The sequence below is a fragment of the Hydra viridissima genome, unplaced genomic scaffold (assembly GCF_058129835.1).
Source record: "Hydra viridissima isolate aposymbiotic clone 2 unplaced genomic scaffold, HvirCarnegie_v1 scaffold_8, whole genome shotgun sequence".
NCBI lineage: Eukaryota > Metazoa > Cnidaria > Hydrozoa > Anthoathecata > Hydridae > Hydra > Hydra viridissima.
Window position 1 is genome coordinate 7,671,848 of NW_028324307.1, and position 19,841 is coordinate 7,691,688.

General features: G+C 29.8%; 1 protein-coding gene and 2 long non-coding RNA genes across 5 annotated transcripts; all 3 read right to left on the reverse strand.

Annotated features, from left to right (window-relative positions):
• Positions 1-209: 209 nt before the first annotated feature.
• On the reverse strand, positions 210-3,181 carry LOC145186639 (uncharacterized). 3 transcript variants are annotated; one of them, XM_090095807.1, is made up of 6 exons: positions 3,049-3,181; positions 2,473-2,549; positions 1,344-1,631; positions 1,109-1,186; positions 535-760; positions 210-394 (listed from the first exon to the last, which is right to left on the reverse strand). In XM_090095807.1, the coding sequence occupies exons 2-5, from the start codon at positions 2,546-2,548 to the stop codon at positions 543-545; spliced, it is 660 nt and encodes a 219-aa protein (XP_089951933.1). In that variant the 5' UTR covers position 2,549; positions 3,049-3,181; the 3' UTR covers positions 210-394; positions 535-542. The 3 variants fall into 3 exon arrangements, with proteins under 3 accessions (XP_089951933.1, XP_089951932.1, XP_089951934.1); XM_090095806.1 differs by lacking the exon at positions 3,049-3,181 and adding an exon at positions 2,877-3,018 and having other exon boundaries at positions 345-760; XM_090095808.1 differs by lacking the exons at positions 210-394; positions 535-760 and adding an exon at positions 842-912.
• A 5,702-nt stretch (positions 3,182-8,883) lies between these two features.
• LOC149884828 (uncharacterized) lies at positions 8,884-10,621 on the reverse strand. Its single transcript, XR_016454950.1, has 2 exons — positions 10,468-10,621; positions 8,884-10,372 (listed from the first exon to the last, which is right to left on the reverse strand). It is a non-coding gene; the product is annotated as an uncharacterized LOC149884828 (long non-coding RNA).
• A 2,977-nt stretch (positions 10,622-13,598) lies between these two features.
• Positions 13,599-14,991, reverse strand: LOC149884829 (uncharacterized). Its single transcript, XR_016454949.1, has 2 exons — positions 14,851-14,991; positions 13,599-14,745 (listed from the first exon to the last, which is right to left on the reverse strand). It is a non-coding gene; the product is annotated as an uncharacterized LOC149884829 (long non-coding RNA).
• Between the last annotated feature and the right edge of the window lie 4,850 nt (positions 14,992-19,841).

Below are 19,841 nucleotides of genomic sequence, written 5' to 3' on the forward strand. Positions count from 1 at the left end.
ACTTACCTCTGTTTCAATCTTGAATGATAAATCGAATTTTCTAAAGCTTATTTATTTGTAGCATTATACGTATAAAACAGTAAGTTTTTGGTGCAACAACTTTATATTCATGCTTAAATTTGTTATTTAATTTTTTTTTTTTATAAGAATAGGTTTAAAGGGTTTTAATCAAAATTCTGCGCAAGGGAACGATAGAATATTACATAAGGTTAAAATGTGACGCAATTTTTTTTTCTAAAATCTCGTAACTTTACATGTCTAAACATAAAAATTATCTTAAATTCTCTTTATTTCTAATGATGACATAGAAGAAAGTACTTTGTTAGCTATTATTTGTTAAAAAACCAGAGCTTGCAAAATTTAGTCGATCGCGAAGATTTCTAGCCACAAAAATCTATGAAAAAATTTTCGATATGAAGTATGGAAGTAAAGTACGGAAATTATGTTAACTGACATGTTTTAACAAAGTAAAACTTTCTACATAAGTAAACTGCAAACATTCTTGTGTTTTCATGTGAATTGACATGAACTTACGATTTTCCCTAAATCATTTCAACCCAATCGTCTTCGACAATAATCCCTTTTATTTCACCGTTAACAATTTTCAAGTAACAGCTTGCTATGGATTTCAGAGGATCCCGAGTCGCTCCTTTCAATAGGCCAAGCGTTGCAACCGAATCATCCGTTAAATAGTAAACAAAGTTGCCAGTCTTATCGTCATGATCTGGATGGCTTTTAACAAACGTATAATATGAGTAACCTAGTTAACAAACGTATAATATGAGTAACCTTAGTTAAAAAACGTATAATATGAGTAACCTAAAGTTAACAAACGTATAATATGAGTAACCTAAAGTTAACAAACGTATAATATGAGTAACCTAAAGTTAACAAACGTATAATATGAGTAACCTAAAGTTAAAAAACGAAAACATCAAAAAAAGCACAAGCAAGATAAAAAGTTAAACGATTAGCATTCATAAAATTGTCATCATTACATTATTATTACAACTACAACAGTAATTTAGTTTACGGCCCAATTTAGTTGAAATACATAACATATGTGTGAACAAATAAAGTTTAACATAAAGTGTACGTAAAAAATCACCAAGGTTGGTTTTGTTTCTCGGAGGTTTTCCTTTGTTAATCCATTTGTTTTTCTGCAAATCACTGAGTAATCCAATATCTATTGTTAAAGCAAAAATCTTAAAGTTTGATTGAATAAGAACTGAAGAAAAAAGAGCTGAAAATGAACATCAAATGTTAGTTTAAACTTAAAATAAAAATATATGACATAAGGTTTTAATTAATAGAGTTCGGTAGGAAATTTTATGATAACTTACTGATACTTTCTTGCTTTTTTAGAATCTTTTCCACGGGTTCTGGGGGATTTATGGTCTGTAAAAAGTTTTCTTTTATCTCTACCCAATCATCTTCTACTATAATTCCGACAATCACATGATTTTCGTTCCGTTCTGCAACTTTCAATTTGCAATGACCGATACTTTTTAAAGGATCGCGTATTGCTCCGAACAGTAGTGTTTTACATGGACTACCATCTCCGCCACTCATTAAATATTCGATATGATCTGGGTATGCCGTTGTGTGTAGAATATCGTACACTCCGTAGCCTAAAATATGAAAAAATAGCTTTACATTCACGTGATCTGCATAATGTGGGTATCGTAATTTTTTGTGTTTTGTGTTTATTTTTCGCTTCAATTGCAATGAATCACGCAAAAAATTATCGCACAAAAAATTCTCATCTTCATGCCTTTAGAAAAAAAATTCCCCCAATCATAGAAATTATTGTCATCTCAGAGTATTTAACATTAAAAATCAAGCAGTTGCGATAAAAAAAAAACAAACGCTTGATTGTTATCGCTGTTGTTGATAACAAACCAACAACATTAAGAAAAGTTTGCAACTGCGTGATTCATAATGTTAAATACTCTGATATGATAATGATTACTATGATTGGTAACGTGTGATTTTAGTCTAAAATACACATAACAAACGAGTTCAAATGCGAGTTCATCTTTCAATATTCTTTTATATAACTGATCATAAACTTTTTTTATCATCGCATATTTGGGGTTTAAAAAACTCAATTTAAAAAAATTTCATATATGCCATTTTTTATTTCTAAGAATGTTTGCTGTTCAAAAATGTTGTTATTCTGTTTGATTCTCGATTTTTACCTGCTACAAAAAAAAGACATCGCAAGCTCGTGAAATGCACGCTATAATCTAAAAACGTGAGTTAAGAGCAATTCCTGTGCTGGTTTTCTTCACCTATGCTCTTCTTAAAAGTGTCAACTAAGATGGTATACAAATAATAAAGAATTAAGTATTGGTGTTTAGACTTTGGTTTTCAATGATGTGTTTGATCTTGAAACCGCATTTTCGATCGACTAATCGAAGTAAAAAAACCCTGGTGCTTACACAAATTTTTTAAATATGCAACATTTACCTGTGCCTCTAATTTTTTGTGGTGGTTCACCTTTGTGCTCCCATTTATCTTGAAATAAGTCGTCAATTAGATCCATTCTAAAAAATGAATCAAAATATCATTATTATTATTATTGATAACGTCATCCTCAACAGTGTGGTTGTCTTGAAAGGTTGTTGTAAACTGGTTAACCTAGTTTAGTTTTACTAGACAGTTTTTTTTTTTCAATCTATCCAGTTCAAGCATTGTTTTTCTTGCGTAATAAATTGTTTTTCAGCAGATTTTTAATAAGATAAAAATCGATAGAATTGTTTTTTTTTATTTGATCAAAACATCTCAAGAAAAGGGTAACAGTTATTATATTCTAATGGTTTTTTTAAGCATCCATATTTGTTAGTAATGCGAACTTCCCGTGAGTTAAATACCTTTTTATAGGAAAATCTCCCTTTCATAAAAATCTGCGTTTCATAAAAACCCTTTTCTGTATTTAAATAAATAAAAAAGCCAAAACAATTACAACTCAATAATAAAAAACATGATTTATCTCTTTTTTTTCAAGAAAAATACTTTTATTTTTTGCTTTCTAAATAAACGTACATAAAATCTCATTTATATACGGTTTCAATATTCCTCTAGTCACTCGCTACAGCATTAAGTAGATTAACTCGTTCATTCTCTGTTCAGAAAGGAATTGCAAAACATTTTAATGCGCTTTTCATTGAGGTCATCGCCATGAGTATTTTATCTGATATTTATTGTATCGTCTAAACTCAAAGGTTTAAACAATAAAGTAACTGCAATTAAAAATTTCATAGCTTTAGATGTTTGGCATAAACTTTAAGAGTGTGACATTTATTCAGACTTGCATTCCTTTTACTCTTTAATGTTTCTGCGTTTGTAAAGAAAATTATAAGTTTCATTTGCTAGCATCAGTAGCAGGAAGCAGTAGTAGGACTACTGAACAAGGAGTAAAAGATGTTAAATCCATTCCTTTTCGCAAGGCGCATGGAATCGAGACGAAGAGAATAAACAAAATTTCGAAAATAAGTTCCCATATCTTTTATGGGGGCAAAATGTGCTTTAACCCTATTAATCATATAAGTGGACGTTGAAGATGTTTGCAATTGACAAAAAAAAAAATGTTAAATGCAAATAAATCAATTTTAATTTAAATACAAGCAACAATCCCATGAAAACGAGCGGTTCGAATGGAAACGAGCGATTCTGCACGCATTGAAATTCTTAATTATTAAATAAATTCTTGTCCTTAATTTGGGACAAGTTGAACGTTTCAGCTAAATCTCCCAAAAGATCTTAAAAACATTCTGAAATATCAGATTAACATATTAGATTTGCGGTTAATTTTTCTTAAATGTCTTCAAGTAGTTTTAATATAGCTTAACTTTAAACCCATCGTCATCATTTTATTGAAATATTTGTGGTTTCTTCCGAAGATAAACGATAAACCCCCAGCTAAATACACACTGGTCTTTTTTAGATATTTTCGATTAAAATTATTTTGACTTAAAAACTTTTTTACTTCTCTTAACATAAAACTTAACTGGCTCAGAAGTCAACACGAGATTTAACCGGTTCAGAGGTTAACATGAGATAAAAACGAATTAAAAACTGCATCTCATTTTATTTTTCGACGCTTTTTCTAAAACTGTGAAAGGTTAAAAAAATGAGGGGGTTCTAAAGTTTAAATGGTTGCATCTTTTGAGCACCGAAAGTTTTTTTTTAAAAAATTTTAAAAAGATTTTGACGAAGTTTTTAATCTATTTTATGAACTTTGATACAACTTAAGATAGAAGTATTTCTTTTTCAAATATTATATTCCCCCACTGAAAAATACATAACAGAGATAAATCTTAAAATAAAAGTTCAGGCACGTGTGACAACAGATGCGTATTTTAAATATACTAATATGTTACAAAAATGTAGGGGAGAACCTCAATGAATGGGATAGTTATAGCAAAATGCTTTTTAAACGTAAATAAAATTGTTTAATATATATATATATTAAAATATGTTTGACAACCACCGACTCTTGCTCAATTATATAGTAAAACAAAAAAATTGGATTTGTATTTGGCTATTGGTAAAGAGAGAATTTTATTGGAGCATAACATTAGTCCTATTCATTAAGTATGTCTCATTAAATGAAATAAACATTAAAGAATTAAAAATGAACCTGTTTGATTCAATCATTTTTCAAATTAATTTACTAATTGTAAATGTAGTTAAATATATAGATGTATACACAAAGACCGCACAAAAAATATTTTTAACTTTTAACTTTTTAACTCTAATTAAATTTCAATCAAAGAAGAACTTTCTCATTTTAGAATATTATATTTAGTGATTTTTATTTAAGTAAAATATTGGAGTATAAAAGTGTGTGAATAAAACCCATGGGGGTAAAAGTAAGGGACTGCAGCATCCCCCTACTGACCTGTAAATAATACCTTATTATATTCATTCAATAAGCAGTATTTTGTCCCATTCAATATGCGCATCACTTTATCCAAAAATGATGTTACACTAAAAACTTGAATGTTTTACACACTGTAGTACTAGAGACCGCTATCGATGTAAGCATAGAATTTTATTTTCCATAACTTCAAAAATTGCTGCAAAATCAGAAAAACAAAAACATTTTACTTTTTACATTCGAAAACACAATAACATCCAATGTCATTACGGTCATAGTGCAATATGATGGATGAGTCGGTCAGTTGAATTTGTATTTGAATATCCTTACATCGATGCTTCTATAAGAGTCTGAGTTTGTCCCATTCAATACTCATCCCACTCATTAACGTTCTTCCCTATCTTTGAAAACATCAAAAGTCTCCTTTGAATCTCATTTAGCAGAATCCTCAGCAAACTTTCCTTTTAATTTCTTTTCATGATGGACATTTTTCTCAGAAAGAAATGTTTTCAGAATTTTGCTTAGATTTCTGTGCACTGCTTTAGATGTTTGTTCCGATGTATCATCTTGTTGAATTTTATTATGTAAAATTTCCATCTAAGTGAAATATTCTTAGCAAATACACTATCAACATATGGTTTCAATTAAAGCATAATCTCCAACAACCTACTTTCTTGTTGTAGGATCAAGTTTCATAACAAAACAGCATTCAGCAACTAAATCAAAGAAAAGGTAACCAAGTATTAACTTGTTGAAAAATATAGTCTTAACATATTCATGTTTTTTAATATTATCTAGACTGGGGTCAGGTAAACTTGCCCCCTACCTGTATTGACTGAATCAAAAAATCTGTTTCAAAAAGTTTTTGCAACAATAAAAAATAAAATGAAGTACCTTCTTTAAATTTCCGCAGTGATTCGACGCATTCCAGATACTCAATCGTAGAATAGTTTCATTTCATCCAAAGAACTTAAATCCTTAGCACAGTTGAGTCCATTACCATTTCTCTAACAGCACCATCACAACCATGTCTGATAGCATTTTTTTTTTCCAGAAACTCTTTTAAAGTTTTGTTAGTGACAAGAAGATCAGTAATTTTCCAAGATAAAAAACAATAGAATTGTTATGATAAACGATAGAATTAGTAGTGAAATCATTTTGATAATTTCATCATCCAGTTATAACTTTTCGTCAGTATTTGAGGTTTCCATCAAACTTATACCTTTCAAATTTATATCTACTAATGATCCAAAAAGTCCATGGAACTCCTTACTTACAGATTGTCCCGTCACAGTAGTAAATGAGTATTTTCCACCGTGGCCCCGTGACTTTGAATAAAGCAATAGGTATCGTTCATTTAAAACTTTTAATGTCAAGGTAACGATATTAGTTACTTACAGATAATCCAAAGATGAGTTTGATAAGCTAGAAGTCAGAGTTCTAGTTAAATTTCATTTGATTGAGTTGGAAGAGTTGGAAATATACCTAGTGTGATTACCTGGTTGACCCCAGTATATTTGTAGTTCCTTTGTTGAAAGTCTGATGCTGTTAGGTCAAGAAATTTCATAATGATCATTAGAGATTCCTTCCTTAACACGTACAAAAGATCCAATTTCATGAAGTAGCCCACTTCATTTACCATTATCTACAAACAACAAATACTTCTTTTAGCAAAATTTGAAAAAAAACACCCTTTATTTACTTTGCTTTATTTACTTCTAAGGATCCCAAGGTCGCTGACAGAGTTTTTTCAAATGCTAAAAGAAATATCTGTTTTTTGTCTCTAATGATCATTATGAAATATCTGTTGTTTATCTCTAATGATCATTATGAAATATCTGTTGTTTGTCTCTAATGATCATTATGAAATTTCTGTTGGTGGTGAAAATACAAACTTAATAATTGCAGTGAAACCATCTTGAACTTGAAGATAAACCATAATCTTCCAGATGGCGAGGTGTTAAGAATATTGAAGGAAATGAGAAAAGTGTCCTAACCTCGGTGGCAAAATCAATTTCAGTACTCAAATGTGTAAATTTTTAAAGTTTAGAACCCTCATTTTTTAAACTTTTACAGTTTTAGAAATAGCGTCAAAGGATAAAAAAAAAAAAAAGATGCGGTTTTTAATTCGTTTTCAACAGCTTTTATTTAACGTACTAGAAAAAAGGGTTACAAATGTTGAAGTAAAAATAACTTCAACTGAAAACCTCCTAAAAGGATTAGTTTGCAACAAAAATGCTTTGTATTTGTAAGATTATGGAGATCACTTTCATCGTTACAGCTTGGAATAGAACTAGAGATGAAAATCGATAGAAAAACTTTAATAAAGAAGTTTTGAAAAAATATAAAAAGCCGGGGGAAAAATAGAAGAAAAGTTTATAGAAACTTGTTATTTACATTTACTTATAGAAGGGGGGAAAATTTACACAACTATTTAATAGTTAGGCAAAAAAGGGTTTCGCCAATAGAAATAATTAAAACGTATTTGGCAAAGAAACTTTGAACATAAATTTTAATGTATAGAGAAAACGATTAGGCTACATATAAGAGCTGAGTCTTTAGACAAGAGATGATTACTTTAAAAAAATAAAAGTAGTTTGTAACCATTTAATTTAAACTTTACGTTGTTACACATTTTCGTCTGAGATAAAAGGTAAATGTTTAATTGTAATTAAAAACGAATAATTGTAATCAGTAGTAGAGATATTAAAATTATATAAAATTCAAAAGTTTTAAGTGTCCATTACCAGATATTTACCATTATCCACCAGCAATAGATATTTCTTAGTAGAACCTACTTTGTATTTGACACAACTTTTTAAGGATTTTTAAGGAGTTAATCTTTTGAAAAATTGCTCGTATCTCATCTTTTGAAAAAAGTTTAGCTTTTCAGAGTTTTAAAAAAATTTTCAAAAAGTTCAACAGTTATCTTTTTAAAAAGTTGGACTTATTGAAAGTCATAACTATAAAAAGTTCAACTTTTCGAAAAACTCCGAATTCGGTGTTTGGAAAAAGGCAAAACTTTTCAAAAAATAAAATAGGTTTCGGAACCTTTCCAACTCTACACTTAATGAAAACATGGTATAAAAATTGAAACAGAATTTTTACATGAGACTAAATTTGAAGGATAAACTTAATTTTGGGGGTGGCATTCATTTTTGTCTGAATCTGTTTTTACTGATAAAAATTAAAATCATTTATATTTGAGGTTGATATACACACGTGTCCCACTAGGCTAAGGAAACATTTTCGAAATATTACAAACTAAAACTAAATTCCAAATGTTTTTTTTTTGTTTTAATTATGTTAACTGTAATATGAGAAAAAATGAATTGCATAAAAAATTTTTTTTAGCTTTAATTTTTTATCTCGGAATGTAAAAGTAAAAATTAAACTTGTTTTAAAAACAATTAAAAGAAATTATTAGTCATTTGCGTAACGAATGTTTTTTTATTACATCTTGCGCAGGTGTAAGAGGTGTCTCGATTACTTTATAGCTTTTTTTCTTGTGGAATCAAATTCCATGCTACTATATTTTGTTTGAACAGTTGATCAACGCTTATACGAGGAGTACCGCTTATAATAGGAGTTAATAACTACGGAGTACCGCTTATAATAGGAGGTAATAACTCCTTTTCTAACTGCAACTTAATGTTCAATCTCCATCCTGGTGATCGTTTTACGGGTGCATAACAATTTTGAGATCTCATTTTTAATTATGATTAAAATGTGACTACAATACACTCACGGCGATCTTCAATTTGACTTATTAAGTAAATTTTCGAGATCGTCCGTGTTTTATCATTCGGTCTTTTTTATATAAGATTTTTCATTCCGTAATTTCAAGGCTTTCATAAACAGGCCGAGACAGCTCATTTTCCGTAAAATTAGCGAAGGCCGACTTTTTTACGGTTAAAATTATTTTTTATCCTTGCTTTTGTAAACAAGCTTCAGAATCAAATAAAGAGCTTTAGAAGGACAAAAAAAAAATTTCATTAAATTTCGGAAGAAAATATTGTGGGAATTTTTTTTTCGTTTATAAATAAGTTAATTACAATAAAAATTTAAAGAGTTTAGCTAAAAATGACTAAATCTCATTTTCATAAACCATATGTTTATTTTAGCTGTTTAACACTTGTGATACAAATAATAATTTTTTTGATAAAAACAAACAAATATGTTAACTTTATTTTACCAAAATTATTTTGACTTTTTTTAATTCAAAGTATTTTATTTTGAAGTTGAAAGTTTTGCTTGTTTTATTAAACATTCCTTCCCAAAATCTTCAGAGTGTTTTTTACAATAGTTGTTTTAAAAAATGTTTGCTAAAATGCAGCAAACTTTTTTAACACTTTGAACAAGCAATTGAACTTTACTATTGCAGTTAATAAAAATGTCAATTAATCCTCTCTTGCACAGCAATGGTGAAACTTTATTCACAAGTGTCACTTCAAATAAAAAAACAATAAATAACAATGTAGGCTAAATTGTCAGAAGGTTCTCTTAGTCTTCCCCTGTTTAAAGAACTAATCAAAGTTCCATATTTTTGAAACATATCAAAGGTGTCTGTTTCTTCTAAAATTGAATGTAATTCTGGAAGTTTGTAAGCAATAAAACCTGCAATATATAAAAGCCCTTGTTTGCATTCATTTGGCAACTGAACCTCACAATTTTCACATATTGACATATCAAACTCCACATCAAGTTCACAGTTATCACAGTGGTGCTGAGCAGGAGGAAATATTTTAAAATCTACTTGCTCATCTAGCAATTTTCCAGTTTTGTCAATTCTAAATTTTTGAATAACATTTTGCGCAGTTATCAGATGTGCCACCTGACTCTTGCTGATATTTCCTAAACTGTTTTTCTAGTGCATCTGATTGCATATGTCCTAGCAATACATAAGATACACCGCAATTCAAAAAATACTTGGCACAGCTTGCTAATCTTTTAGAAGTTTTTTGCAATAAGAAATATAGTTCTCTAAGAAATCTATTTGCCATTGACTGAAGTAATAGGCTTTCTTTGAATATCATTTAATATAATATCTAGACCTTTACTGTTGACAATAAGCTATCACTTGACAACTGTTTCAATAAAAAGTGCAGTATCTTTAGCTTCAGGAATTTTTACATGTAATGCTGCAACTGTTTCATCACAAAAAACTTTGAGAACTAATCCAAAATTTTGTCATTTAATTGGTTTTGCACTGGAAGGAGGATGCACTGGAACAAAACTACCACCTTTGACTTTATTTAATTCTGCATCTTTAGGCTAGTGCTGAGCACAAATTCGCTTATAATCTGTAAACACAAAGTTTGCATTTGGAAGTTTTTTAATCCATAACTCGCGATCCTCGGATTCACAGACAAAGACATACCAATTTTATCTTCACCATGTTTTAAAACGCATTCAAACATTGGCTAACCATTTCCTGACTCTAGATACTCCAATATTCACTACACTATCCCATGATAACTTTTTCATCTAAACGAGAAGAACTATTAACAACTATTAGTTAATTAATTCCAGTCATACTATTACAGCTCGAAGAACTATAACCTTATTTTATCTTCACTTACTTTGAAGTTATAGAAAATAATTTCATTTTTGTAAACTTCGTTTACGATTTGAGTCTGATCATTTTCTGGCGATATCAAAAATTTACTTCATATTAAAGAAAGAAACAGTAAAAACACCTAGTTTTATAAAACCAAACAAAATACAGAAAGAAATTATTTGGTTTTTATTTAAACAAAATACAGACACGTAACTATTTCTTTAAAGTTAAATAATTTTGCAGACCTGGAATCTTGCAACGCATTCGGCTAAAAGTTCTAAAAAAAGACTGATTTTCTAAATAGTAAATTCTCCATAACAAAAATAACAAACCTTTCTCTTTTTACTTTTCTTGATAAAGCAGGTCCTATTTTTTCTAATTGTCAAAAAAAAATTAAAATTTCTTTGTTCCGTAGTGCGTATTTTTAAATGCCCCCGAACGTCGATTATCTGCCCCCGAACGTCGGTAATCTTAAAAGTGCATTTTATTTGCATGATTTTATCAAAACAACATTTTTTTTTTTGAAAACAAAAGAACAACGTTCTGACTGTATAGCGCACAAGTTTATGTTTACAAAGTAAGGTGAATTCGTATTGTATATAACATTATAAATAGGTTACATGGAGTTGTTTCACTATTTGGTAATTTCCAGATCCACGGATATTAGGAAAATCTATATACGAAAGATCGCCGTGACTACGCTATTGGTCAATTGCTCAGTTTTTTTCAATTGATCATTTTTCTGGTAAAAAAACAATTTTGTTATCCGCATATGTTGTTTTCAGTTTAAGTCGATGTGATTTTAAGGAAAATTGAAGAAAGTATACTTTTAAAAAAGTACTACCAATATATATATATATATATATATATATATATATATATATATATATATATATATATATATATATATATATATATATATATATATATATATATATATATATATATATGAACTTCAATAAATACGAATTCTCTCAATACTAATTTTTTATTTTATCTAAGAAATTTTCGCTAGATTATTGATACTAGCATCTTCAGCTTTAATTACAAATATTATTAAATTAAATTACAAACAAACATTAACGGTAATGTCACGTTTTAATGGCTTCTTTAAACTTCGCTTTAGTTGGGCTTCTTTAATATTTCGTAGGTATAAAAAGTATGGCGTCCAGAATTGCGTTTTTACATATTGACCGTCATCTAAATTCATACCTCCATTTTTAGGTCCGCATTTGTTGAACTGAATTTCGATTGCCTCTCGAACTTTTCTTTCAAATTTTTTGGGTTCTACTTTTAGCGTCTTTACTTGATCCCATTTTATATTACCTGAACATTTAATTTTATGATGGCCAATTGCATATTGTTCTAATTTTTCTTCAAAAACATTTTTTTGGTGTTGTTTTGTTCTTGTTGCTATTTTCATTTTTGTTTCACCGATGTATTTTTGTTTACACTCGCATTCTATTAGGTATACTCCGGGATGGCTATTTGATGGTAGTTTTGTTTTGTTGCGCGAAGTTAGTAAAGATTTAAGATTTGCACTGGATTTAAAGACTGCCCTGTAACCTGCTTTCCTAAAGATTTTTCGAAGTTTTGGTGATAATACTGGGATCCACGGTAGTGATATAGTTGGCATAGTTGCTTTGTTGTTAGATAAAACTATTTCATTATTTGAGTGTCGTTTTTTTATAACAATATTTGCAAGGTCTTGTAATTTCTTCTTTTCGTATCCATTTTCAGCAAACACATTTATTAGGAAATCGATTTCTTTATTCAAAAATTTTTCAGAGCAAATTGATAAAGCTCTATGAATAAATCCTTTAAATATTCCTTCCAAGATTTTTGGATCGTGGTTTGAATTGGGCTTAACCTGAATATTTGTTATTGCTTTTTTTCGATGTATGTTAAAATCATATTTACCTTTTTGATTATTCGTTATTTGGATGTCTAAAAAATTTAATCTTTTATTTTCATCTTCCAATTCAATTGTGTATTTGATGGCATGATGTTGACTGTTTAATATTTGTTGAAAACGGATGGCATTATCTTTATTTGTAAATCTTGCGTGGCTATCATCTACGTACCTGAAAAACGATTTTATTTCTAACGGTGGATTAGAATGAAGCGCAATATTGATTGCTTTATTTTCAAAAAATTGCAGGAAACCTTCCGCAAGTACTACCATGAGTGAAAGTCCTATTGGACCTGAATCTACAAGTTCATGAATTTCTTCATTCCATAAAAAATAACATTTATATAAACACAGTTCTATTAGTGATTTTATTTCTGAAACGCTTAGTTTTGTTAGTTTATTTAAATTTGAGAAGTGCTCTAACATATCAAGAAGAATTTTTGTAGCCTCTCCCAGAGGAATTGATGGATATAAATTGACAACGTCATAAGATACTTGTATTTCATCATTTGATATATTCCAAAGTTTAGCTGTTTTTACAAAAGTTGACGAATTTTTTAACTTTGTTATGTTTTTATCTAAGATTGGTAAAAATATATTTACTAGATATTGTGATATTCCATAACTTGGTGTCCCGATGGTTGAAACTACTAATCGCATAGGGTATGATTTTTCCGGTTTGTGCGCTTTAATTACACCATACATACGTGGCGGTACTGGGTCGCTTGGGTAAAGACTTTCATATTCTTTTTTGGTAAATCGCCCTTTTTTATTCAATTTTGATAGGTAAGTTCTAATTTTAGTAGCAAATGAAATGGTAGGGTCCTCTTTAATTATCTTTGTTTTGCCAATCTCTTGACGAATTTTGTCAATGGCTTTGTTGTGTGGCGAACCATATATATATATATATCCAAAGTTATCTATATATTTTTAAATCTCAATTTAAATATAATTAAACTTTTTCGTTGTGATGAAATTTGAAACCCATTAAATAGTTCCCTGCGGTCCGTACTGTATATGCATCCTTTTATCATTCAAAATAAGAGACTTTAAGTTTTCTTGTCTCATGTCAAGAAATGTACATAAAGAAATTGTATTATATAAATTAGAGTTAAGAAGAAAAATATGTTCACTTTAGAATTCTTTTTGCATATATTTGTGTTCCTTTCACACTTATATCTTTTTTTGTATCTACTTTTAGTGTTTGAATATAAAAAAATAAATTTCAAAAGAGAAAACAATTTCTTTTTTACCATAATAAGAGTTATTCATAACTGCTACTTCCATTAGTTTGAATGGAGAAAAATAATCTTCATTTAAAGTTTTAAAACTTCTCTTACGTAACCGATAAAGTCAAGTGGTTTTAACCAAATGAAGCATGCTTTTACAGATATGAAAAAAAGAGTAATTATTGCAATAAAATGGCAGTTAACTCAAGCAAGCACTAGTTGTAAATCGAAAGTGAGAGAATAAAAAGAAATGAAAGATTAAAAGGGGAAGTCTTAAAGAGGCGCTGAATTTAACATGACCGATGAGTTTATTTTTTGGTCAAGATTAAAGAGTATTAGAGTGAATAAAACTAATGAGCGAGTTGAACAAGTGAGTCTGAAAACGTAATCTTCGGCATCCTTTTGGTTGTAGTTTTTTGGATCCTTTAAGTAATTTACTGAGCCTAAGTGCAATTTCTCTGCACCGCCTTCTCCCAATACACTTGCTTTTTGAGTCAACGTAAAAAATTCTTTTTTTTTTTAAAAGGATTACTGATTTTTTTTTGTTACAAAAAAAATTAAGAATAAAAAACCATTTTGATACTAACGCTGATGCTTTATTTCTACTCTTGGCACCTAGCAACTTCTGCCTTTTTCAACGTTCGCCTTCAACCAGTTTAGGATGTTGTTATAATCGTCAGCTCTTCAATTTTGGTGATGCTTTGTATTTTGAAGAAAAGAGCAGAGGATGGATCAAAAACATCTTTTGCTGTATGCTTAATCAGTATAGCGCGTTGCTCGATCAACTTCTTCATTAGAAGCAGTTCTGATAAAAGTAATACCATTCATTTATTCTGTCTATTCTGTCAGAGAAACAGATAAATGGCACCAATTCCTGACTCAACTACCACAAATAATAACCAATTGCATTTAATTTGGATTGGTTACTTTTTCAAAGATTGTTTTAAATTGAGGTTACTGAAAGGAGTATCACAAGGTTTCGGACGTTCAGTGACAAACATATGCTAAGATTACGAAGAGGCTGAAAATAAGACAGCTTTTCACAACTTTTTTTAGTTTAAGATTTTGACGCATGCAAAATTTTAGCACATACAGTAGCTTCGGCAACTAACGATCTAACGATACCAGGAGCAACCTTTAAAATTCTTGTAATGGGTAGCTAGGAAAACAAACTCCTGTAAGTATAGTTTTATATAGTGAAATTACGAATGAAGCATATAGTAAAACTATGTTATTTTTTAAAATCATCATTGTAGTCCTGTACCTTTTCTTTCTCTCTGCAGGTGAATAACAACTGTGACGCAACCTCAAGCAACTCTTTATCTGGTTGGGGAACTAGTAAATGGTTTTGAAAGTCGTACCTTACCAACTTTAAGTGATCTTTTGAAGGTGTATTTTTTTCCACCACAACTAAAATAACATAAATATAGAAGTGCTTTTAAACTAGTTGTTTATGGAACAAAGCTTGAATTTCAGAGTTGGATGATGTTTTGTTAGAAAATTAGAAACATTTCTTACTAAATATCGGAATGTTTATTCAAAATAAGAAACGGCAAAACAAAAGTTTTAAGTTAAACTGAGTTCTTGAATATTATAAACACTCTTTTTAATATATAATACCACAAAGCATTTTTCCATAAGAAAAAAGGATGAAGGCAAAATATTTATCATTGATCAGCATCCTGAGATGAGGCGTATTATCAGTTAAAGTAACGCCGAATTTGAAGAAAAGGAAAAAAAGGGTTCGTTTATAAATTCTGTTCTTTTTTCCAAAAATTCCCCTACCCCGAAGTTTTTAGGTGCAGGGGTTTTTTGCGTTTAATTCTAAAGATATATATATTTCTATCTAGATTAAAATGCTGTTAAAATATATCCATCTGCAAAAATAGTGTTTACACCATATTATACTCTTTAGGCCATATGCGTATGAGTGTCACTGGGTGTTTGAGCGTATCTATGGCGTATCAGTGTCACTGGGTGTTTCCATCTGCGGAAAAAATTAGTTCTTTAAAAAATAACTGCGCTGTCAAGAAAATTTTATCAAATTTTCATGCAAAATGTTTCTAAAATGTTATTTTGTTCAATACCACCAGATTTCGATCAGTTTGAGCAAGGCTTTGAGATTTAAGTATATAACGAAGAGGAACATTGGTTTACAATTGTTTTATCCGAAGGTGTTTCATGATTTGTCTTAACGAAGAGGAACATTCGAAGGTGTTTCATGATTTGTCTTAAGGTCCATAGAAACTTTCTTCTGCTTTTGATTTAAAATTTATATCAATTTTTATTAGATATTTTTTTTAAGGGATCTTAGGCTTTGACCTGGTTTAGAATATGAAGCCGTAAGACAACAAAGTATGTTAGACAAACCAAATGTCAACATAGTACAGCTGCAAAGTTAAGTTTCTAGATATTGGAAATTTTCTTCCAGAACTTTGAGAGTTTTAGAAAGTACACTGTTAAAAAAATATCGCGTTTTCTACGGAAAATTTCCGGCAGCTACGATGACAAAACTTCCCGTTATTTTACGGAAAAACCCATCACATGTAAACGGAAATTCTGTAAATAAACGGATATTTCCGTTTAAATACAATGGGTTTTTCCGTTTATTTCCGTTAAATAACGGGAGGTTTTGTCATCGTAGCTGCCGGAAATTTTCCGCATATAAACTGAAACTTCCGTTGAAAATCAATGCGTTTTCCCCGTTAAACAACAGAAAGGTTGTGGCAACTCAACTGCCGTATAGTTTTCGTAAATGAAAGGAATGTTGTTCATATGAAAATTTAAAAAGTGAACATTTTAAATGTAAAATAGATTGAATGTTATCGAAAATATTATCTAAAACAAATCATTTTTGATTTACAATAAAATATTAAATTTTCCGTGATTAAGGTGGTAGACTGCTAAAAAACATTGAAAAAAGTAGTTTTTCAAAAGTTGATTAGTTAAAAACTTTAGCTATTGCTGTTTTTAAAAACATACATATTATTTTACAAAAAAACATAAAAAGGCCTAAAAAAACAGTTTAAACTTAGTAGGGTGATTTTGCTTCCCCTAGCAACGCTCATAACAACGTCAAAATAAGGCAATTTTAACTAAATTTTACAAAATCTAAGCACTCAAACCAATAGCTACTTCTTTGTTTTTTGTTTTTCTATGTTTAAATGACATGGTGTGAAAGAACAACGTTGTTGAATTGGTTTATTACTATATATTAACTCGATAAAAGTGCATACTATCAACATGGGTTCTGCAGAAAGAAGAAATAAGTCTAAAAGCAAAAAACGTAAATGTTATAGATTACTTGCGAATAAAATTCACTTGACTTCTGAATATACTACTTCAAGTTCAAATAATACATCAAATAATACATCTCTAACAAATACTTCTTCAAGCAAATCAGCATCTGCTGAAAAGTTAAATTTACCTACTTCTGATACTCCAAGTATTAGTCAAGATAGTAATCCTGGATGTTACATTATATTTAATTCTGATGTCTTGAGTTCAATTTTAAATCTTGTTGGTTCTTGTCCAAAATGCCAATCTTTAATAAAATTGAATAATGATTTATCAAGAAAGAAAGGATTTTCACATCAACTTGTTTTGTCTTGCACTGCAAAAAAATGTCAATGGCAAAATGAGTTTTTTACCTCAAAAAAAATTGAAAAAAACAGTGATAATGAAACACAAGGCATGAAATCGTTTGACATTAATATCAGAATGTGTGTAGCTTTCAGAGAAATTGGAAAAGGTTATGCTGCAATGGAAAGTTTTTGTAACATAATAAACAGTCCACCACCAATGCAAAAAAAAAACATACAATAACATTGTCTATAAATTGCATTCGTCTTATATCAAAGTTGCCCAAGATTCAATGAAGCGAGCAGCTGCACAAGCACAACGTACAAGTGAGTCTACTATTGGTGACCCTGATATAAAAAATGTTACTGTAAGTGTTGATGGAACGTGGCAGCGACGCGGTTTTTCCTCGCTGAACGGTGTTGTTACAGCTATTAGTAATGGGAACTGTGTTGACACTCAAACTCTCATAAAGGATTGTAAAAGTTGCCAATATTGGCAGAGAAACAAAGATATACCGGGATACAATGACTGGGTAGAATCACATATTTGCCCAATTAATCACAAAGGTAGTGCAGGTGCAATGGAAGCTATTGGGGCATTGCAAATATTTAAACGATCAACTGTTTTTAACAAACTGCGTTATACAAAATACTGTGGTGATGGTGACAGTAAGTCTTACCAAAATATAGAAAGTAATAATGTTTACCCAGGGTATAAAATTGAAAAGTGAATGTGTCAGTCATGTTCAAAAAAGAGTTGGGTCTCGTTTACGCTCTCTTAAAGTATTGTACAAGGGAAAAGTTTTAAAAGATGGTAAAAGACTTACTGGAAAAGGAAGGATGACAGATAAAGTCATTAATACATTGCAAAACTATTATGGAATGAGTATACGACAAAACAAAGGGAATTTGTATGGCATGAAAAAATCCATAGCAGGACTAATTCATCACTGTTCTGAAAGCAGCAGCGATGAAGAACGCCATAAGTATTGTCCTCGTACTAGCGATACGTGGTGTAAATATCAAAGGGACAAGATTAATCAAACTTTGACTTATAAAAACAGTATAAACATTCCAGAAGCTGTTTGTGAAATTATAAAACCTATTTTTTCACACAAAGATCTTGGTGCAAACAAGTTATTAAAAAGATGTCTTGATGGAGAAACACAGAATGCAAATGAATCGCTCAATAATGTAATTTGGACAAAATGCCCAAAAAATGTGTACGTGGGTAGGTCAACACTTGAAATTAGTGTTGCATCTGCTGTCATACAGTTTAATGATGGTAAAACTGGTATGATAGATGTTCTTCACAGTTTAGGAATTTTACCAGGACATTTTACTAAAAACGGTTTTCAAAATAGTGATGTGCTACGTGAAAAGCTTATGGACATAAAATCATCTGAAAAGTTTAAAAAACAAAGAAAAAAGCTTAGAGCAACAAGGAAGGGGTTTGATGATAAGCACAATGATGAAGAAGGAACATTATATGAAAAGGGGGGGGGGGTTTAACCTGTTTTCAAGTGTTAATATATTTGTATTTTCAAAATATAAAGTTTTATTTGCATTTTTCTCTGTTGTAAAGTTTTTCATATTCTGGATAAGATTGCGGGAGCTGTATTTGTCCAATTGATTTGAAATTTTGTACAGATGTTCATTTTTATGAGCTTTATGTCCTGAGATAAAGAAATTTTGGATAAAAATTAAAATTAAATTTTTTGGACTGTTTTGGGGTCAGGAATTTGGCCTAAATTTAGACGCATAGAAAAAGCTTATGGTGCATCGAAATTGAAAAAGATTCAAATTTTTTGTTTATCTCAGGACATTTATCTACTTAAAAGGTACACAACTGTAAAATTTTGAGACTTGATATATTTTACTTTTTGAGATATCTTTTCCAAGAACTTTGCACTTTTTAGGCCTAAAAACACTTAAATTTGCCCAAAAATTAGAAAGAGAAAAAAAAAAAATTTTTTTTTTTTTTTAATCCTATTTATCGTGTTTAAAATGAGAAAATCAATTGGAATAATGTCAGATTTTAAAATTTTTTTTTTAGCAGTCTACCACCTTAAATAATCAATCTGTAAATAAACAACTTCAAATAAAAAAAATAAAAAAAATAGTTAATAAAGTATTAGCACATAATAATATAACTATAATACATAATCCTATATAAATTTACAGTGGGGTGCAAAAAAAAAGCCACACTCAATTTTTTAATAAAAAAAAAAAGCAATAAAAAATGTCTTAAACTCATATAATAAAAGTGATGTAAGACAATTTTGATAGAAATACTTTTGATATTATTCTATATTACATATAATAAAAAGAAATTAGGATTTGTGAAGTATTTTTCAAGTTTTAGTTGTATAAGTACTTAATTGGCCACACTTTGTTTTTTATGACTTCTGCGCATCTAGAAGGCATACTATCTACATGCCTTTTTAATAAGTCATTTGGCAAAGCATTCCAACCAACAAGAAGAGTTTGGAACAGTTCATCTTCATTTGTTGCCCTATGATCTTTCAACTTTTTATCCAATATAGACCATAGGTTTTCAATTGGATTTAAATCAGGAGACTGTGCTGGCCAAGACATAACTGGTATCAATTTAGATTCTAGATATCTCTTATTCAACCGTGCTGTATGTTTGGGATCGTTATCCTGTTGAAAG